At 41.7% G+C, this 22,281-nt stretch overlaps 1 protein-coding gene across 2 annotated transcripts; it reads right to left on the bottom strand.

The window, feature by feature from the left end:
* Positions 1-16,771: 16,771 nt before the first annotated feature.
* Positions 16,772-19,216, bottom strand: LOC147893726 (transferring glycosyl group transferase). Of its 2 annotated transcripts, XM_087386658.1 has the most exons (4): positions 18,464-19,216; positions 18,206-18,328; positions 17,222-18,003; positions 16,772-17,112 (listed from the first exon to the last, which is right to left on the bottom strand). In XM_087386658.1, the coding sequence occupies exons 1-4, from the start codon at positions 19,013-19,015 to the stop codon at positions 16,872-16,874; spliced, it is 1,698 nt and encodes a 565-aa protein (XP_087242784.1). In that variant the 5' UTR covers positions 19,016-19,216; the 3' UTR covers positions 16,772-16,871. The 2 variants fall into 2 exon arrangements, with proteins under 2 accessions (XP_087242784.1, XP_087242783.1); XM_087386657.1 differs by having other exon boundaries at positions 18,206-19,214.
* Positions 19,217-22,281: the final 3,065 nt, after the last annotated feature.

Raw genomic sequence — 22,281 nt, 5'->3', positions numbered from 1 at the left:
TGCAACATCTTATTCTTGATGATGACATTAATTGAAATGAATCCAATGCAATGCTGGAATGGGAACTAGTTAGGACACATAATGGAACTCAGAGCATTACAACACAAAGAAGGGGATTAGTATCACCATCCTTCTTTGAGTCAACAGAATTTTACCATTGCACTCTGTACCTTCTGAACATACAAGTAAAAATTAGTGAAAGCAATCTGAAATGACAATTGTACATTAAATTGGTTGTGCCAAGTCATTTTGCTACTTGCAAAAAATATCCCCCAAGCATTTCTTTGGGATAATTGTTTTGTTTGGCTTGGCAAGCTTAACACACTAAGGCATTGGTACTATCCCTTCAAATTGAAGACAGTTTGCTATAAATAGCAGACTTGAAATTTTTGAGCCAATTATTCAAGATGTCTTCAAATGGCAACATGAATAGTGAAGACAGAGTGTAGCAACCCTTATAAAGAAGTGAAATCAAGGAAATAGAGGATAAGCAGGGGAAACATGAGGTTGGAGCATGATATGAAGCAAGTGTGAGGCAAGCAAGAGCTTTACATGTATGTGAAGGTTAGAGAGGATGTAAAACGAGGAGTAAGGAGGATGACGATGAGGTGGGGTCCCAAGGAGGCCTAACCCCCTACCCTCCCACCCTCCTCTCCATCAATGACTCCTCCCACACCTCCCTCATCCACAAGCCTCCACTTCCACCTCCCTCCTACTCTGTACCTACCCCTCCTCCATGCTCCTCTTGTGGGCTCATCCTCCCCATTGCATGTAATCTCCTCCTCCTTGCATGCTCCTCCTCTATCCTCCCACATGCTCCTTATCATGCCCTCTTGCAAGTGGTTAGCCCTATTTGGGACCCCACCAAGGGTTTGAATTAATCTGATAATCCTCTTCTAACCTGGTCCTTTTAAATGCCATTTAAAGCTCGTTAATTAAATTCATAGTTTGTTGGCACAGTTGTGGTGATGGAAGTTCAAAACCAATGACAGTAGTTTCTCAACTATAAAATGAATTGTAAGATCCTTCAAATCTTCCCAAAGGTCATGTCTAGACTCACAAGATGAATCTCTCTCAAAACTATTGGGGATATCTCTATGTATGTAGTAAATTTAGAGCACACATCAAATAGCGAGCCCACACATAAAATGACATTTTAGGTTATCATCTTGAGAAGTCTGAGCAACTCGAATAGAAGCAACACAATACTTGACAAGAAACTCCTTTTTCTTAACCATAGCTCATGCCTATGGGCTCTGTTGTTTTCACACATGAATGACTATAAACTCTTAGACAAAGATTTGACAAGACAATATGACTCTATATGGAGTAGCTGCTCTAAAGACTCCAAACGTTGAGTGAACAACACTCTGTCTAAAATATTGTAGTTAAATTTGAACTCATCTAGACAATATGTGGATGCACTTATGAACCCAAATTCAAAGTGAAGAAGGCCCATATTCTTACCCTTGAATTTTCTAGCTATTGACAAGTCAAACACTCTGCAACATGTTTAACTCATGTGAACCAAAAAAAATCTTGAGAAAGAGACTCCTAGGTTAAGGAAGTGTGACCCTAGTTATGTAAAATACTCAAACACACATATATATGGATGACATAGAAGATTAGGGTGTTCAGCACTATGATGCCAAAAATTGATATTTTTTATTTGGCATTGGTAATTTTTTCTTCTATGTTTGATAAGAGTGTGAGTATCAAGTGATAGCCTAGCAGCTCTCACTTATTTCTATTTTTTCAAATATTGTATGTGTTTGAGAGGATGAGTGGAATGGATCATTGTAAATACCATAGGTATGAATTATAAATACCTTGGTATGGGGTGAGAGTTATTTGTGTATGGGATATTATGGGGTTTTTAGAAAATAGGAAGAGTGAGTCATATAAAGAGGTGGGCTCATGTCCATGTGTTCTAATAATATAAGAGAGGCCACATGCCCAACATGTGGAAGGCATGTGGAGTGTGGATCAAGAGGAATCCTTCTAGAATTCCCATGTGGAATAAGGAGGATGTGGACATATGGAAAAGAGAGGGTCCCTATGGGCTCCATGTGGGGAGAGTCTTGACTTTCTCAATATTTTAAGAGTCTTGAGCATCTTTTGATAGGACACATGGCAAGAGTAGCCAAAAAGGACATGGATGGTGACATACGGGCTTATGTGATTGATGGGGAAAAGAATCTACAAGAAGCAATTGTAAATGGGTGAAGGAGGGTGACAAAATCTCTATAAAAGGAGCCCTCCTCTCCCTTGTTCATCATCTCTTCCACCATTAGGCCTCATGTTGCTCTAGCTCTAGTCTCCTCGAGCCTCTTCCATGAGCCTACTCTCCCTCTTGTAGGTATTCTCTTATGTAGACTCTTGAGTCCATCTCTCTCTAGTTCATTCTCTCTTTATGAGTAGTCTTGGAGCTTCCGCTCCCTCTTGTATGTATGAAACCTCTTCTTCTCCCTTGTGTTTATAGTATTTTGAGTTACATTGGAGTGGAGTCTCACTCTATTGGTAATGAAGGTCACTTCAATTCTTCTCTCTTGAGTATCTCTTCCCTTTTTCCATGGCTTTCTCTTCCAAAGTGCTTAGAAGTGTTGTCTAACCGGCCGCTCATTGCACATACATGGTTTATCTGTTTCCCAAGCCACAAAGGGAGCTCTTCCTTCCCTCCTAGGAAACCTCTATGGGACTTGGATCGTTGATGAAGTCTAAGCATGGAGGTAGCATTCTCCCAAGTCGACACCAATAGAAGGAGTAGGTGTTTTTCATGATAGTTTGACCCCCTATTAATATTTTTCTCATAACTTTTTGCTCGGTGGTCCGATTTGGACGAAACTTATATCGGCACGAAGCTCTCTTTAAGGATCATCATGGTATGTCTTCAGTTATTACATTAAATGTCAAACCAAAAATCTATGACTCTTTGTGTGACTACTTCCTTTTCAGATAGTTTTTACCCCCGTCCAATAAATTGCCCATATCTTTCTGATCGCTTCTCTGTTTCTTATGAAACTTATATCAAAGAGAAGCACATTTCAAGGAACATCTTGATATGGGTTTGAATATTTGATATCATGTCTCTTCTGAAAGTTATGGGTCTCTATGTCTTATGATAATTTGGAGTGTTTTGAGCTAATTGTAAAGGTATCTATGAAGGAGGTGCAATGTTTCCCCGGAACCTACCCATCCGACCCAATCAGCCCCTTCAAACTCCTTGACATATATCACTTCATGTCATGTTGAGCCACAAGATCTTCTTTCAACAACGTATCGCTCTTCTCTTTGATGCAAACTGGCCTGCTAAGATTATGGCCTCCGCTGATCCTTTCCTTCTCCCTATGCTTTAGTACAACATCAATTGGGATGTTACCATCTTCATTCCCATATAAGGGAGGATAGTATGGTGTGGTCTCTTGGTATAAAAGCTTCTTTTTAATGTCCCTTTCCCAGTGATGAATATCTCTATCACTCAGTTTGAAAGCAGCAAGAAGTGAAGAGGTGCGTGAAGTTTATTACCCCCAACTTCATGTCACATTTTTTTAGTGGAGACGCCGGGTACGTTTGGTATTGGATTCATCCCACCTTACTAAAATGGTCTCGAGTGTACTTGATTGCATGTTACGCCTAGTATACGCATGTGTTTTCTGATGTGATAAAGAAGATGGTTGGAAGAACTCTATTAGAAGAGATTGCAACCCATTTAATAGAACTAGAAGATTGTGAAGGTGATGCTCAAGCTATTCGCATGGTCATCATGATCATATCCTTTATGTTTGCACTCTTGAATATGTTGGTGAATCGACAATGCCGTCAGTAGGCACAAGGATAGATTGGGGATTGTTTCATGCACTGGCAACTTGGTGTGAAGAAGAGTTGAGTCTTTGGGTAGTTTTTGACTACTATAACAATGGAGAGTGGTGATTCTCAATGCTTTCAACTTCTTTTTCTATGCAAATGATGAAGAGTACAATATCTTGAAGCTATTATGTGCACTTCCAATTGTGACAAGGGTGATTCTTGAATGCATGTATACACAATGTTTTCATGGTGCTGATTGGTCACTTATTTTTAAAGAATTTGTTGAGGATCACATTGTGGAGGGTTTTCAACAAGTGGTTATGCATAATAAGTTGATCTTGGTATACTAAGGCTCTGTGGGATCTTGTTTGGATCTTATTATTTGGATCTTGGTGTTTCCTTTTTATGTTTCATCAAGATTCTAGTGTTTCGAGGGACCTAAGGGGAAGACCCAGAGTCTTATCTTTGGGATTTTGTTCAAGGATGCCGGCTTTCTGGATGGTCCATGAAGGATCGAGTGAAGATTTTGCTTGATTTTCTTGAAGGTGTAGCTTTGAGTTGGCATGAGGCCTTGCCAGACTCTACCAAGGAGGACTGGGACCAAGTGGTGGCTACAATGAAGTAGAGATTTGAGGCAGTGGAGTCGCCAAATGCTTTGATGTTGCAGTTGGTGGACCGGTTCTATGAAGGAGAGGGTGAGATGGTCTCTGCATTGGCAATCCGATATGAAACTTTATGGAAAAAGTATCAAAGGGAGCTATGGCATCTTCATCGTCGACCCCTCAAAGTCTCGTAGGGATGGTGGATAAGTTAAAGATGGCCTTAGCTAGGATTGATGAAGCAAAAGGGTGTCTAAATCCTAGCAAGTGTCATTTGGCTCAAACAAAAGTAGTCTTGTTGGGGCATATTGTGCCTGAAGAAGGCCTGCAAATGGATCCTGACAAGGTTCAAGCAATCATGGCATTGCCAAGTCCTGAGAGTGTCATTGGTGTTCGCAAAATTCTAGGGAAAAGCAAGTATTATCAACGCTTTTGTGATGATTTCACATAGATAGTGCATCCCATGAACTTGTTGACAAGAAAAGGAGTTTCTTTCCAATGGGGTGTGGAGCAACAAGAGTCTTTTCAGCAACTTAAGGAGGCCATGAGTAAGGGCCCAATATTGAAGCCCCCTAATTGGTCTCAAGATTTTTATGTAAATCCAAGTGTATCTTTGCATTCAGTTGGTGCTATATTACTACAAAAAGGAGAGGCTGGTAGAATGCAACCCATCTATCATGCCAACCGATAGCTTACAGAGGTAGAAATAAGGTATGAAGAAATGGAGCAGCAAGCCCTCTCTTTGGTGTTTTTAGTCAGAATGTTCTGCTCCTATTTATTACCTCGACCATTTTTCTTCCTTACCTCTCAGTTTGTATTAGCATATCTAGTTCGCAAGCCTAACTGGGGGGAGATTTGCAAAATGGTTGTCAGAGCTTCAAAAGTTCTCTTTCTCTTTTATCACTAAAAATACCACTAGGTCCACTATGGCATATTTGCTCACAGGATGGCAATCTAAGAGAAGAAAAGAAATATAAGGAGGACATTAATGATGAAATGGAGACACCACCAACAGCTTTTGTCTTGTATTTTGATGGGGCTTTTAGTCCTTCATGCCAACAAGGAGCCGAGGGGATAGTCTTGATGAATTCTGAAGGTCAAGAGGTGTGGGCAAGAGGACAAGAGCTTCCAGGTATCACAACTAACAATGCAGCTGAGTATAATGCTTTGATTCTTGGTTTGGAGCGTTGTCTTCAAAGTCAAGTTAAAGAATTGGAAGTAACAGGAGATTCTTAGCTTATTATATAGCAAATGCAAGTGCATTACAAGACAAGAAGTCCTCATTTGAAGGAGCTTAATCAAAAGGCTATCGCACTATGTAGTCAGTTTGATTTTTGCAAGTTTGTTCATATAAACAAAAAAGAAAATCAAAGGGCAGATGAGTTGGCTACTCAAGCCATTGTAGTACAAGACCGGGGGTGGTTTCTTTGGTAGACACTCGATGGCCAGAACTGCAAGATGTTTAGCAATATGTGAAAGAAGGCATGTTTCCTCGAGGGTTAACAGAAGCAGAGATTGGTTACTTTTGGCCACGCTCCATAAGGATGTATATGAATGTTACCAATGGAACCTATCAGCTTGAGGATGTTGATGGCATGGTGATACCCGGATGCACCAATAAGTATCACCTTAAATTCTTCTATGATCGACCACCTTGAGGGCCAGCAGACCCTCCCTATCACTAGAGAGGATCTGCTGGGGGGGGAAAGATGTGATGCCAAAATTTTTTATTTTTTTTTTTGCATTGGTATTTTTTTCTTCTATGTTTAATAAGAGTGTAAGTATCAAGTGATAGCCTAGTGGCTCTCACTTATTTCTATGTTTTAAGATATTGTATGGGATTGAGAGGATGAGTGGAATGGATCATTGTAAATACCATAGGTATGGATTATAAATACCTTGGTATGGGGTGAGAGTTATTTGTGTATGGTATATTATGGGGTTTTTAGAAAATAGGAAGAGTGAGTCATATAAAGAGGTGGGCTCATGTCCATGTGTTCCAATAATATAAGAGAGGCCACATGCCAAGCGTGTCGAAGGCATGTGGAGGAGTGTGGAGTCAAGAGGAATCCTTCTAGAATTCCTATGTGGAATAAGGAGGATGTGGACATATGGAAAAGAGAGGGTCCCTATGGGCTCCATGTGGGGAGAGTCTTGACTTTCTCAATATTTTAAGAGTCTTGAGCATCTTTTGATGGGACACATGGCAAGAGTAGCCAAAAAGGACATGGATGGTGACATATGGGCTTATGTGATTGATGGGGAAAAGAATCTACAAGCAGCAATTGTAAATGGGTGAAGGAGGGTGACAAAATCTCTATAAAAGGAGCCCTCCTCTCCCTTGTTCATCGTCTCTTCCACCATTAGGCCTCATGTTGCTATAGCTCTAGTCTCCCCAAGCCTCTTCCATGAGCCTTCTCTCCCTCTTGTAGATATTCTCTTATGTAGACTCTTGAGTCCATCTCTCTCTAGTTCATTCTCTCTTTATCAATAGTCTTGGAGCTTCCGCTCCCTCTTGTACGTATGAAACCTCTTCTTCTCCCTTGTGTTTGTAGTATTTTAAGTTGCATTGGAGTGGAGTGTCACTCTATTGGTAATGAAGTTCACTTCACATTCTCTCCCTTGAGTGTCTCTTCCCTTTTTCCATGGCTTTCTTTTCCAAAGTGCTAAGGAGTGTTGTCTATTCGGTCGCTCATTGCGCATACATTGTTTATCTATTTCCCAAGCCACAAAGGGAGCTCTTCCTTCCCTTCTAGGTGACCTCTATGGGACTTGGATCATTAATGAAGTCTAAGCATGGAGGTAGTATTCTCGCAAGTCCAGCACTAGTAGAAGGAGTATGTGTTTTTCATGGCAGTTTGACCCCCTGTCAGTATTTTGCTCATAACTTTTTGCTCGGTGGTCCGATTTGGACAAAGCTTATATCAACACAAAGCTCTCTTCAAGGATCATCATGGTATCTCTTCAGTTATTGTATTAAATATCAAACCAAAAATCGATGACTCTCTGTGTGTGACTATTTCCTTTTCAGACAATTTTTACCCCCGTCCAATAAATTGCCCATATCTCCGATTGCTTCTGTGTTTCTTACAAAACTTATATCAGAGTGAAGCCCATTTCAAGCGCATATTGATATGTGTTTGAATATTTAATCTCATGTCTCTACTAAAAGTTATGGGTCTCTATGTCTTATGATATGTTGGAGAGTGTTTTAAGCTAATTGTAAGGTATCTATGAAGGAATGTTTCCCCGGAACCTACCCATCCGACCCAATCAGCCCCTTTAAACTCCTCGATATATATCAGTTCATGTCATGTTAAGCTGCAAGATCTTCTTTCAACAACGTATCGCTCTTCTCTTTGGCACAGACTGGCTTGCTAAGATTATGGCCTCCACTGATCCTTTCCTTCTCCCTATGCTTGAGTACAACATCACTTGGGATGTTACCATCTTCATTCTCATATAAGGGAGGATAGTATGGTGTGGTCTCTTGGTATAAAAGCTTCCTTTTAATGTCCCTTTCCCAGTGATGAATATCTCTATCACTCAGTTCGAAAGTAGCAAGAAGTGAAGAGGTGCGTGAAGTTTATTACCCCCAACTTCATGTCACATCACCCACCAAAACTTGTGTGTCTCTCTCTTTTGGCTCTCCCTCTCTCTTACCTTCTTCCATTCTACTTCCGTTGTTGAGATCTCTCAACCAGTATCAGAGCGCGGTATTGAGTGTGAACCTGGAGCCCAAAGTCTGCTGATGCAACTCTGTGGGAGGAAGGAGAAGCTTTGTTGGATGAATTTACCTGCATCCTGGTGTGCAGAAACCTTTGGAAAGTTCTCTAAGTGGTTTTGGAGACAAAAGGCATTTTCTAATGATTCCCCTATTCCTTTCAATGAGACTTAAGAGTTCGGAATGACTTACAAAGGCAACCATTGCCTACTTTTGGTGTCCATTACACTTCGGGAGTTTGAAAACACCTTCATTCTTCAATTTGGCATCATTTTGTTGGATTTCTAACTCACTGTCTTTGCTTCAAAGTTTTTCTGCCAGTGTGTTCGAACTTGAGTTTGAAGCAACCATTTGTAGATCTGTCGGTTCTTCTAGTGGACTTAGGAGGTCCTAAAACTTCTGTGTTGCTCATCATTTGCACTTCAATGGTTTTTACAAACACATTTGTTTGCAAAAACGTTTTTTAGTCCATGTGTTGGACCCGGTGATTGGGACCACGACCATATGTTCCATTGCATTTTGGAGGCCCAAAAACCCCTACCTGTCAGCTCTTGCGTGATTCCGTGGAGATTTGAAGAAGTTCTATCTCTAAGGCGCCAAATCGTCTATTTCTATATCAAAAATCCATTCAAACGTCAAAACCTTTGATTTTTGGATTATAGGTCAATTGCAAGGGTTGACTCCTCGTTTTCCATTCATTAGTTGGGATTTTGGAGCTCTAGCAGAAGAGAGATATTTGCTGATTTCTTGCTAAGACCGATTATGCAACGATGCCCATGTTTTGAGGTATCCTAGGTTTTAATTTCACTGGCGGTCATTGCCATAGGGCTGTGATTCTTTTGGATATACCTTATGTAGATCACTCTAGTTGCCGTCTGAGCCATGTGCACTCATTCGTGGTTTATAGTGGATGCTTTACAGGCCATTTGTATGCATTGTGATCCTTGTTGGATGTGTTGATAGGCCCAGATTTCCTTGTTGGCCAAGGAGATTAGACGGAAGTCTATGGATGGCAACGAGCAGGATGCAGCCTTAAATGTGCAAAGGGGTAGATCACAATTCAGGGGGAAGTCCCAAGAAAGAGAGAAGTCTTGTAGCAAATCCAAGGCACGAAACATTGAGTGTTACCATTGTGGCAAACAAGGGCCACATGAAAAAGGATTGCTACAAGCTGAAACAGAGCAAAAGGATAAGAAAAAGAATGAAAATTGGGGTGCAAATAAGAAGGAAGAGAGTCCAAAGGAGGACAAAGGAAAAATGAAGATCGAGGAGATTAATGCAGTTAACTGATAATAGTGACAATGACATTCTCTTCATGACTAGTCTACCTGCAAACTTGCTTATCACTTCAGATGATGCATATTACCAGGATTGGATTTAGATTCTGATGCTTCATTCCATGTTACTCCCTCATAGGGAATGGTTCTCCACTTATGACAGTGGAATAATAGGTTGTGTGCATCTTGAAAATAACTATTCATGTGACATAGTCGGAGTAGGCGACTATTTTCTTTTGCAAATGGGTCTGCATTTGTTTTAAAAAATGTGAGACATGTGCCTAAGTTGACCAAGAGTCTCATTTTAGCAGGTCAACTAGATGACGCTGGTTTTCAAACCACTTTTGGCTTTTAGAGTTGGAAAATTCAGAAGGGCTCTATGGTTTTGGCCAGGGGTGCCAAGTGTGGGACTTTGTATCCCTTACATGTATCAGGGGTATCTGATCATGTTGTTGCAATAACCGAGCAGCCAAGTACTTCTTTGTGCCATTGCAGGTTGCGGCATATGAGCCAGAGTGGAATGAAACTCTTATGCCGTTTGGGTTATGTACCGCATTTGACTTTTTTTTACTTTGAATTTTTTTAGCATTGTCTCTATGGGAAGCAGACTAAATCATCCCATAAAAGAAGGGGAAAGAAAGAGCTTGAAAGGCTTGATTTGGTGCATTCAATGTATGTGGTCCCATGCCTACACGGTTATTAGGCGGGGCTGAATACTATGTGACAGTCATTGATGATGCAACTAGGAAAGTGTGGGCTTATGCTATAGCTCGGGAGAGTGATGTGTTCTAGGTATTTCAAAAATGGTTGGCTTTGGCTGAAAATCAGTCAGTCGGGTAGAACGCTTAAATGCCTACGGACTGACAATGGTGGAGAGTATATCTCTCATGACTTTCAGCATTTCTGTGATACACGCAGGATCAAGAGGGAGCTCATGTCTCCTCATACTCCAGTTCATGAGGGAGCTACTTGTTGAGGACAAGCATATAGTGCTTGTCAAGGTTTATACAGATGATAACCCTATAGAGATGCTGATGAAGAGTCTACCTAGTCAGCAATTTGAGTATTGTCGTGTATTGATGGGCATTGGATAGTATGTCCACCAATTGTTCTCCCTTGAAGGCACATTGGTCTTTAAGTGGGAGGTTATGGGGATTAAAGGCCACTGTACCTTAATCCCAATTATGTACAATACTCAAACACACATATATATATGGATGACATAGAAGATTAGGGTGTTCAGCACCCACTAAAACTTGTGTGGCTCTCTCTTCTGGCTCTCCCTCTCTCTCTCTCTCACCTTCTTCCGTTCCACTTCCGTTATCTCTCAGGAAGCCATAAATGGAGAAGCATGGAATTCTTTCAAATTTCAATTTTGAATTCATATTTCAAGCTTTCTTCTCTGAATAAGGTAGCCTCCATGAAATAATCTACCACTATGCAAGTAACCCATATTATTTGAAAAGCAACATCCTTAGCATAGAAGCTAAGTATCGGCACTCTTATAATATGCAATAACCTATGACTGATTAAGGGGGTTTAAGAGAGTATATCGACAATTTTGTTGTCGTTACCATCCACATAAATGAAAGGCTTACAAAAAGGTTGTGCTTTGCTCTTCGATGGTTGAGAAAAGAGTGTAAGCTTTATTGATCAGTGTAAGACTCCCATGAGATAATAGTATCATAGCTTGAGTACACTAGTGATGGCAAAGAGTTCCTTGTCACACTTGTAACTTAGCTCCTCTGAGTTTTTAAACATGTGGCTTTCATATGTTACTTGATGATAATCTTGTATCAAAACAACTCTGGCCAACATCACAAGCATCCCTTGACAATAATTATTATTTAAATAGCCCACCTACCTAAAGGGCAATCAAGGGTGGTGTGAAGAAAGGTTCTAACAAATAGATGGTCATTTATTATCTACTAAACCGACCAACTACAGAGAGAGTTTTGAGTGTATATTGAATGGGTTAGTTCATAATTAATCTTTGTTTCCACCAACCATAGCAAGTGATCACAAGATTGTATTGTATAATACACAAGTTAAGAAATCAAAAAATCAAAAACTCATTAGAACAATTGAAAATTAGAGTAACTACATTAGAACCCCAAAAAAAGAGTTGACATTAAAATGAAAATAACAATTAGCAAAACACAACACTACAAGCAATTATGCCACATTTCTACAAACCAGATTTATTACCCAATGTACTTCATAAGGCATGAGTTTTTTTGTGTGGGATTTAAGACCCGACTATCTGTGTAGTGGTTCGATGAAATAGATTGCAAGGAGTAGAAGGTTTGTTCCATCATGTGCTACTAAATTGCAAGCTAAGGGTGTGCATGCCTACAGTCAGGCAACCACATTCTTTGACTAAGAGCAAATTTTAAGGCAATACTTCACATAAAGTTTCTATAGAAAAGGATTCAATTGTAGGTTTTTTGATCAATTGAATAAGCCGACTCATGCATTGAAATTCAGCAAAGAACATGCAAAAACTCTTGTCTTATCGATATAGAATATCAGCCCCACAGTATTTCCTTCCGATTGATTAAATAACATGTTTTAGATTGCTTACATCCAATTGATGTTTGTAGACTAAAACTGATTGAAGTAGTGTCCATATTTTGAGATCAATACACAGTAGGAGTGTTACTTTGCCAAGGCACACATGAAGTGATTGGGGCTATCTTTGATACACCACTAAAGGAAAACAATAAATTTGTAGTCTTGGTTGAGCTTGGACGGGGTTTTCTTTTTTCTTTGGAAAGGACATCTCACTCAAGAGTCTTGGAGATGACTAAACATGGCATTCAATCATGACCCTTGGATCTAGGGGTTCAAACACAACCTTTAATGTAACTTCTCAAGATTATAAAGAGCCATGTCCCACATTCAAGAGGTCTTACTTGTCTCTAGGTGTTATCTCTCTCTCTCTCTCTCTCTCTCTCTCTCTCTCCCTTCAAACGCACACCTCAAGTAGTTCGTTGCTAATCCTGAGCTACTATCTCCATATCAATGTGAATCTCTACCTCTTATTCCTTGCCAATTTTGAGCTCCTATCTCCCTTCTATGTGAATCTCTATGTAAATCTTGGCTCTTCTTCCTTGCCAATCTTGAGCTGTTGTCTCCCACCTGTGTGAATCTTTGCCTCTTCTTCCTAGGCTTGCAAAGCTCAAGAGCAAGCTGTTACTACTTGAGTTAGAGCACATCTTAGGCACACCACCTACTCCAAGGTCTGCACCAGCTTCCAACATTCCAACTCCTCTTAGTCCCTATTGTTCATTTTAATCTTGATTGTACGTGCCTCCTCTAATATGTTGTTATATGAGTGGTGTTCTTCACCTTGGAGGATGTGATTGTTGTTGCCAGTTGTTGCTCGTCCTTTATTCTCTAAACTGCCTTGCTTAACGCTTTTAGCTCTAACCAATTGAGAACCAATTTTCCAACCCCCATATGTACAAGAACCATCTCTCTGTCCTATGCACAAGTATTTAAAGGCGGCCTAAAGGATTTTTGGAAGTTAAACATAGTCAGTAAAAAGTTTAGTTTCTCTCTTAAGAATTCCAAAAAGGGACCAAGGGATTCAGGGTAAGATAGCATTCCTCGTTGGAAGTGGCTTATTGTGTCTATTGTGGCAAAGAATAAGAAACTTCCTACAATGTGGAGTCTCGGCCCAAAAACAACAATAAACAGGGTCCAAAACCAAATCTCCACAATTTTGATTAATCCATGCAATTCAACGGTAGGCAAAAGTGCTCTTTCTGTTGCCTAACGTGTATGATTGACAAAAGGGTGGATGAGTAATATTTCCTTCAAATGTACCTCTTGTAACAATGGCTCTTTCTTACTGCGATATTTTTTTATCATCAGTTTTACTTTCGTAAGAACTCGGGCATCTTCTGCTACCATGTGCACATCTTCATCGACAGTTCAGAGTACTCTCTTTACACCTATTGAAAAGCCTCAGGCTATCCCCAAAGCGGCATTTGAGTAGGAGTGCACATGTTGCGTGTAGGGCTCTATAGTACATACACACCTGTAGGGATGCCCAGGGCCAGCAGTATTTAGTGTGAGATGCCTGTGTTGATGTAGCACCCCACACTCAGATGCAGCACCTGAACAATGCCATGTGACCTACCTGTAGGGCCCTTCACTCGTATCTGTAAAAATGTTATGGCTCAGGTGTGTTATCAGCATACCATCTAGTGTAATGCAGCTGTAAGAGAAACACCTCCACCTTGATACAACCAAGAAACTGACAACCTTCCCTTATGACACTGCCATGTCCCTCAAGGATTCTCAAACTAGTCCTCTCAAACTAAATCTATTATTCTCAAGCTGGATACATGAAGACCTCTGAAATTCACTCTAATACAACCAAAAAGAGTATGTAACTCGAAGATTCCCTTGTTAATAAGGGAGGCCTAATTGCTTGAACCTCGGGAACCTCTTCCCAAACACTTATGGATGCACAAACAAACTGAAAACCGCACTCAGACAATGTACAGCAGAGAGAGAAGGAGAACTGATCCACAGATATGGGAAAACCTGCTCGCATAGAGCTGAACACTTCCAGCAGAGGTGCTGGAGATGATTGCAACATTCCTCAGGTCCACACTGCCTGCTTGGAAAGGCTTCAGTGTTGCTGTAGAGTATGTTGAGATAGGAGCCTATTTGTAGGCACTGTGGAAGGCTGAACCCTGCCCCAAAATAGCTGACTGAGTCTTTACAAATACCCCAGATCTGCCCGACTTTTGCTCCTGTTTGGACTGCAACCTGTTGCTGCTGAAGTCACCTACTGCCAGGCCTATAAATAAGCCCTGGCAGTGCAGTCTCCTTGCTGTCCTGCCGCTCTGCTGCCATGCAAACCTGCTCCAGATCCATTGCATCTCTGCAGTACCTTTTACTGATGCAGACAATCCTCTGAACAGGTCCAGACTGCTGCACACATCCCTGGTACCAGGTACACCTACCCCTCCTTAGTCTCCTTCTGCTGTGATGGATGCCACTCATCTAAATTCACAATAAAGGAGTAATGGGGTACTAGAAGAATGCCTGAAATTAGTTATTTACTGTCTCCTCATTTTTCACTGAAAATTTTTTGCCACTTTAAATTTCCACCAAATTCAATTGTACAAAAGAACATTTATAAAACTGTCCACAATCATTCATCACAGTCTCAAAATTTTTATTTTCTTGAAAAGTAGAGTTTATACCTAGATGAATCCAGGAACATTCCCAAACTCATCCTCTAAAAACACAACATAGTGCAGTTTCAATCTCACGATAGTCACTCATAAGATTGAAAACAATAAACTCCATCACGCATAGCAAGGACTAGCTACTATGACATCCCCACTAACATCATCAGCGCCCAACAGTGGGTGTAGACCATAGTATAAAAATATGCTCTCACATACAAATCCACACACCCACACATACTTGAGCGTCCATTTATACAAAGTCTTCGTACTGAGTTTCTGTCGGCACTCCGGAGGTGAAGGGCAAACTCAGCCATGATAAAGGCTAGCACTAAAGGAGAAGGCTAATCAAAAAGTAGTCCAAATCTCTTCATTCAAGCTACAACTGCTTGTGAAGTCTAAACAATTTCATTTTAGTCTCTCCCAAACGAGCATCTAAATCTAGCTGATAGGGCAACACACCATTTAAGATAGAAAGAATTATCGCAATACCAACAGGCCGCAACTTGGACGAAAACTTTCATAAGGTGAAATTTGCATGTCCGCTAATACGGCAGAAGCATATGCCTAGATGAATCTAGAAACATTCCCAAACTCATCCTCTAAAAACAACATAGTGCAGTTTCAATCTCACGATAGTCACTCATAAGATTGAAAACCATAAACTCCATCACGCATATCCCCACTGACGTCATCAACGCCCAACAGCGGGTGTAGACCATAGTATAAAAATATGCTCTCACACATACAAATCCACACACCCACACATACTTGAGCATCCATTTATACAAAGTCTTCGTATTGAGTTTTTGTCGGCACTCCGCAGGTGAAGGGCAAACTCACTCCCAAACGAGCATCTAAATCTATTAAAGAGTCGCCTATTAAAGGGGAAAACGTATAAAACAGACTGAAAAGTAGAGTTGCCTATTAAAGGGGAAAACGTCTGAAACAGACTGAATGTCACAAATTCAATGGAAAAGAACATTATCTTTTCCAAAACATTCAATTTCGAGATAGTATTCCACTAAATCATTTTGTACAGTAGCACATAATGGATTATCAACATCAACCATCCTATTTTCGACCTGGAGACCCCTGGTAACTATTTGTTTAAGGCCATAAATTTAGAAACTAAATCATGTTTCATCTCCCACACATTTGGAAATTGAAGGGATATTACATACAAAGGTGATCTAACTTCATACTAAGAACAGGAGAGGTCTCTGTCCATAGTTGGTTGTAGAAAATCTTACCAAAACTTCCAGTGCAATTTACAGAACAGTAGTTGTAAATACTCCCCAATCAGTCAAACTTAAAATTCAGAATCCATATGTGAGAATATCAATTGTACGAAATAGTCAATATATACTCAATGCCCTCCTCTCAGCTCGCCTCTACAATTAGCGTGTTGTGCAATATACACTCAATGGCCTCCTCTCAACTTTAACATTAGTGTTTGTGCACACTCGTGAGGCCCCATGATGAGTAGTGACTGGTGCACATCCTGGTCAAAAGCATCGATGGTTGCAGCATGACTGACCACGCGATTGACTAAGGGCCTTAGCACATGGATGGGGCTAGCATGGGTTTAGGATGGGAATCTTTTTGTCATAAGTAGCCACTTTTTCTCCCATCCTTGACCATGGCCTTCAGACCTTGGCAACCAGAATGGGTTCCCCTTTTTAAGGGATTCAAAAACATGGAAGGATGACATGTGTCCTTGTCCCCACGTGGTCCACACCGAAATATACATGAGACCACTTGGGACCACCTTTTCCCATTCGCATCCTATTTCTTCCCATGTGCTAAGCCCCTAAATCTTGATCACTGCCTTGCAGTCGGGCAGCTCCCAAGCTATCTGACATCTGTTTTAACATCGAATACCTTCTCCCCTTAGTATATTCCCCCATTCAGAGTCTGTCTAGATCGCCATCTAGGCTCTATACTAGGGCACACCGGTGGACAAAACCATCATTTGTACCTATCTCTCTATTTGGTATCACTAGAACTTTTTAATTCTCTCCATTGTATTTCTATTGCATTGTCTATTCGATTTCTCTGCTCTCTCTTCTCTCTGGCGTGCTGCATTCTTATAGGCATTAGGGCAAATGTGTGAAAATTAAGTAGGCCCATCACAAGAATACATTTAAAAAATGGAGAAGGAAGTGTGTTATTTCTTATGATGCCACAAAAGGACACGTAAGGCAACCCCCTCATTGGGAAAATTAGATAGGGTATCACTACAAATACAATTTCAGAAACAAAATTTAAAGCCACCAACTTTTGCATCAGTGACATTCTCCCAAAAAGAAACTGTGTTGTTTTGCTTGGCTTTCTCCTCAGCTTTCTTCTGAAGCTTTTCAATAGAACCTGGAAATATATTCTCGTATGTGCTTTTGAATTTTTTATACAAATTAACCCGGTCTCTTGTACCTGACACTAGTTGGGCAGAATTTGGCCGACTAAGAAATTCTAATACGTTGAGAAGGTTGCTCCTGCACAGCACAAAAGACCAAAATCCTAAGCAACTCTCCACAAACTGGATAGAAAAAAGCATGGCAGGATAGACAATATATGTAAGAACTTAAGTTAGGGGCTTGTTACCTGCTCACATAATTTTGTGTGATCGCAATAGAGGCCTCCAAATTTAGTACCAAATGCCACCATCCGTTAGGAATAAACATCACTTCACCTGCTCTGCATATGCATTGTATAGGCTTTTTCTTCCACCGTTTTGTCTGATCATAAAAGTTCATGAACCACTCTGCAATGGAGACAGGAGCTGCGACCTCTGCTCCATCAGGGCTGGGATGCACACCTGGAGGGTGTACATCTGGAGGGAAAAGAATCCACTTTTTGGCACCTTTAACCACAGCATTCCAAGCCGAAGTACTGTTGGGGTCAATGTGGAAAGAAGATCCTGATCTAGCTGGCCCGATTATAAGCCAGCTATGGTCAGGCCGCTCTTTCCCAAGCACAGAAAATAAATCCTCGTTAAAATAGACAGGAACCTTGTAATCCTCACACAACTTGGGCACCTTCTCTCCGAATTTGGGATCAAAAAGATACAAGGGACGCTCTTCAGTTGTGGCATCTGCATAGGTGAAGTAGTCTTCCAATCTCATCTCTACTGGACCTACTGCAAAGCAGATGTCTCCTGCTACCTCAGTCAGGTACTCCCGATTCCATTTTCCGACCGCCGGCCAGTTCTTTAAAGCATCTGTTATAATTACAGGTTTGTTTGGCTCCTCGTAATCGCGTATGAACTCCTCCACAGAAAGATTGCTCCTCCTGTCAATGTTGTCGACCATCAACCATTCCTCTTTCATTCGCAAGCTCCCGCACAGCCAGCTTTGAAAGAGATAGTCCGAAAAAAAGCCGCTCACCTGCTCATCATCCACACATCGTATCGAAGAACGTCCTTTATCTCTGAATGTGAGAATGCGGCTAGGAAACCAGTTCTTCTCACAACTACGTTATACGACACAAAACCCTCTAAAACTTGAAACAATTCAAGCAAGAACGTAAGATGCAAAACGGAACAACAACGCATGACCCTGGAAGATTGAAGCCCACGATGAGACGTACTCTGAGAGGGGCGCGTGTTGGCAACGACGGTGCTACAACCGAGGCGTACGTGCGTCTCCAATCATCCTTGAACTTGAAATGTCCTGCGAACTTCTCGAGCACAAGGTTCCTCCACAAGAAATCCTGGTGAGAGAAAACGTACAAGGACTTGCTAACAAGAGAAAGGATCGCCAGATCGTGAGCGGACAAGGTGACAAGGATCTCGCAAAAGATCTCATCACTGAGAACACGAAGGGAGCCAAGACCGGAGTCTCTCACATTGTGGGAGGAAGAAAACAGCAAATTGCCGAGGGGCTGGATTCCATAGCTGTTGGATCGAAGCTCCACCTGCAAGCCGGGAAGCTCCAGCTGCTCCTCGTCCTCTTCGTCTTCCTCTTCTCCTCTTCCCCTTCCCCCTCTCCTTTCTCCTCCTCCTCCTCCTCTTCTTCTCTTCCTCTTCTTCTCCTCTTCCTCTTCGACCCCTTCCCCTTTCTCCTCTTCCTCTTCCTCTTCTCCCTTCTCCATCTTTCTGCCCATCTTCTTTCTCCCTTTCCTCTTCCTCTTTTCCGTTTCCATCGTCTCTCTCCCCACCTTCCTCAACTTTTCGCCCTCGCCTCCATTTCTTTCATTCCTTCGCCCCCCCTCATCATCTTTCTCCACCTGTGGGCTTCTCTGCTTTCTCCTCTTCTTCTTCCACTCCCCCATTTCCCGGCCGTTCGAGCCGCCCATCGCCTGCCTTTCGCCTTGACGTGCATGTGTCTCTCTCTTCTCCTCTTTTCCTTCCTCCACCATGGGAAATGTGTGCTTCCTTCTCTTCTTGCAGGGTTTCATTTTAACCTTTAAGCCGCCGCATATGCGGGCGCTCGACGGAAGATCAAGCTGACGTGCCTTTTCAGCAGTGCTTACAGCTTACTGAATTTGGAGAAAAGACCACCAATAAATGAGCCCCCCTTAAGGACGGCTATGATTTAGCTTGTGGTTCGGTGAGAGTGCATAGCTCTGGACCCCTTGCCCCCACTTCCAGGGCAGGGTGCCCCTTGATAAGACCAGGTGTGGGTGTGTTCGAAACCAAACAATGATATGTATCATTCAATAGGCCTGCCCGAGAGGAGGAAGAAAGAGAGAGAAAGGAACACAGGGAGTTGGGACTCGGAGGGAGGGAGCTGTGAGAGAGAGAGAGAGAGAGAGAGAGAGAGAGAGGAGGGGGCTAAAACTATGGAGGGAAACAAAATTGGGATCTCTAGATTTTTACCACTTGGTACTGATCCCGTGGAAAAATGAGCTTCTTCAAAAGCCCGTCGGCTTCACTTAGGCTACCACATATGGCAGGCCAAAAAGAAAGGACAACCAACGAGTATGGTGTTTGGCTCGTGTACATCCACCACCCAACCAAGCAGGCACATTGAGGGCGGTTACACACCGTTCGACACCTTGCGACCAAGTGGTGATGACCGACAATGGAGAGAAAAATAAAGAATTTGACGGTCCACGGCACCCGCATGGAATTAGACAGGGTTTTCCTATTAAAAAATGCTAGTTGGGGATTGCACGATGGACAAGCGATGGGAGATTCACGTCTCATGTATGCCCTGAGGATATGCCTACCCTGGCGCCTTGAATTTTGCACACCACTGCCGTTCTTTGGGAGCTCCTCTCCTCCTCTTACGTCTCTCCTTCTCTTACCTCTACTATCGCTCTTTCCAAGCTTCACTCACCACAGTTCTTTGCAAGCTCCTCTCCCCCTCTTAGCCCTCTCCTTCTCTTACCTCTACTACACGATGCTAGGCATCGCTTGTCACTCCCTAGATGATGGCACAAGGCAACGAAAGTACAATGGCACATGGTGGCAATCTTGATGCAATGCCAAGCGACTATGGGACTACCGGGGCGCCGGTTGATGATATAGGGATGTAGGCGTTGAACGTGCAACCTTTTATTGCCATTGAGCAACGCAAGGACTCTATCAAAGTTGATCCTGGAGAGCCACAGGTGTGATATGTGCAATTTTTTGAAAATAATGGTCTCTTACCTGCATACTACATTGTTGGCTCCACTTCTATTTATTGTCATTGAACTCCGCCTGTTGAATGATTGCAATCATCTTTTGCTTCATAAATCACGAAAGTAGACCTTGAGTGGGATAGCCAATGGGACCTTTGGAAACGGCAATAGAATTTGACGCTTTCCTTAGACATATACTACGTCTACTATCATTAGGCTCCAGCAGATGAGTGAGCGCAATCATCTTCTATTTAATCACAAAACTAGAATACGAGTAGGGACTTTGGAAACTACATTTAATACCATCGGTAAGCGATCAACTCAAGACCCTACTACCGTTATATAACTGCTTTGCAGACTTGCATGGTAGATGTTAATGCTTTTCTAAGATTCGCAAACTCTATAGTAGGCCACATGGCAGGTGAAAGACTTGTGCTTGTTTAATATATATCTGAGATTCTCATCAATTGCAGAGAGCATGAAATATTGGTTATTTTTCATTACAAGGTGGATGTTTAGCTGATTTCTAACCCTTTGTAGTTGAACTCAAGGCTGCCAAATCTCTCACAAGAGGTCTTAATGTATAGAATTGGCTAGACCTTCAAAATAAGATATCTTGACATGTAAAGTTCCATTTGAAGAGATTCTCCAAGCCAAAATGCTCAGCTCAAATCTGTCTACAACAACCATGGGAGACTATGAGAATTGATAGAGGAATTGCTAGAGGACTATGAGGGAGAAGGCTGAGACAGGAAATGGGGCAAAGGGCAAAGGAAAAAGGGGATGATCCCTTTATGTGGGAACCTATGACCTCATGTTTGCTCTCTCCTTGAGTTTTTAGTGTGCTATAGAAATCGTTGGATGGATGCCTCATTGGTGGCCAAATGACCCCTTTAAATAGGTGGGGTATGGATACCTCACTCAGGTGGGCCAACCATGTTTGATGGTTGGCCCCATCTAATGACCTGCCTCAGGGTGGGCTAAATGACTTCTAGCCCCCACTGATTGCGTGGTACTTTCAACCAGCTCTAAAGCATATAAAGCTCATTCTTGGACTCTTTTACATGCCAAGGTATTCTCGCCCACAGCTTGCAGCCTCGCACTCAAGGCTAGCCTATCATTCAGCCCATGCAGTTGCCCACATGGTTGCTCTTCTGTACCATACTTCTTCTTCTACCCAAGTGGCTTCCTCTTAGTACTTCCCATGCAGCAACACCTTCAACACTTGTTTGCAAAGAGTTGTGCCTTAAAGTCTACAAATTTGCTTATTTTAAGGGAACCATCTTACTAAAAATTGTGCAATTGAACTATTACAATGGCATGCTCGAAGGGCTCTATTCGGCAACCCATGTATGGCATCTTCTTGTACTCTTGTACGAACACACACACACACTTTTTTTAGTGAAATCACACACACACACACATGCTTGACAATTCATGTCAAGAATACATATACAATATAGTCATGTCCAAAAATTCTCCTCCTTGCTGTACCTCAAGTAATAAGCCAAATGACAAAAGGTCATATTTTTTTTCATGGGTTGAGGAAGAGGTCACTTATATATATTTGGAATCTCAAAAGGACAAAGAAGTTTTTATTCTTTACAATTTGCATGGTGAGATCAATCTCACAATAGTAGACCAATCAAACTAATTCAACCCAATATACAATTTGGGCCCCCAATATATACATTAGCAATTAGTTGGGAATACTATTGTGTATACTCTTGGACAATTAGCAGGTATACTCTTGGGTATAGTCATGGGCAATTAATTGGGAATATTCTATGGATATACTCTTTGAAATACCAAGGGGCCAATCAATTGCAACGTTTGGAAATTGTGGCAATAAGAAGGGAGAAAGAGAAGAAACAAATTGACACGTATGCCAAGAGCCACCTCACATCTTTATAAAGAATACATGTGGCTTGGAGCTCTCCACTACTTGCTTTTGCACAACTTTCTCTCCTCGCCTTCTAACCCACTGGACAAGCTTTGTAACTAGTCACCTCGCCTTCCAACACACCTCGCATGGGCCTTGCAAATTTAAGGTAAGCCACTATTTACAAGCTAGTATTGGTCGTTGCAATTCTAGC

Source organism: Dipteris shenzhenensis, chromosome 15 (genome assembly GCF_047967505.1).
Source record: "Dipteris shenzhenensis isolate YYH24624 ecotype China chromosome 15, Dip_SZ_1.0, whole genome shotgun sequence".
Classification (NCBI taxonomy): domain Eukaryota; kingdom Viridiplantae; phylum Streptophyta; class Polypodiopsida; order Gleicheniales; family Dipteridaceae; genus Dipteris; species Dipteris shenzhenensis.
The sequence above is the reverse complement of the archived record's forward strand: the minus strand, read 5'-3'. Positions and strand labels throughout refer to the sequence as shown.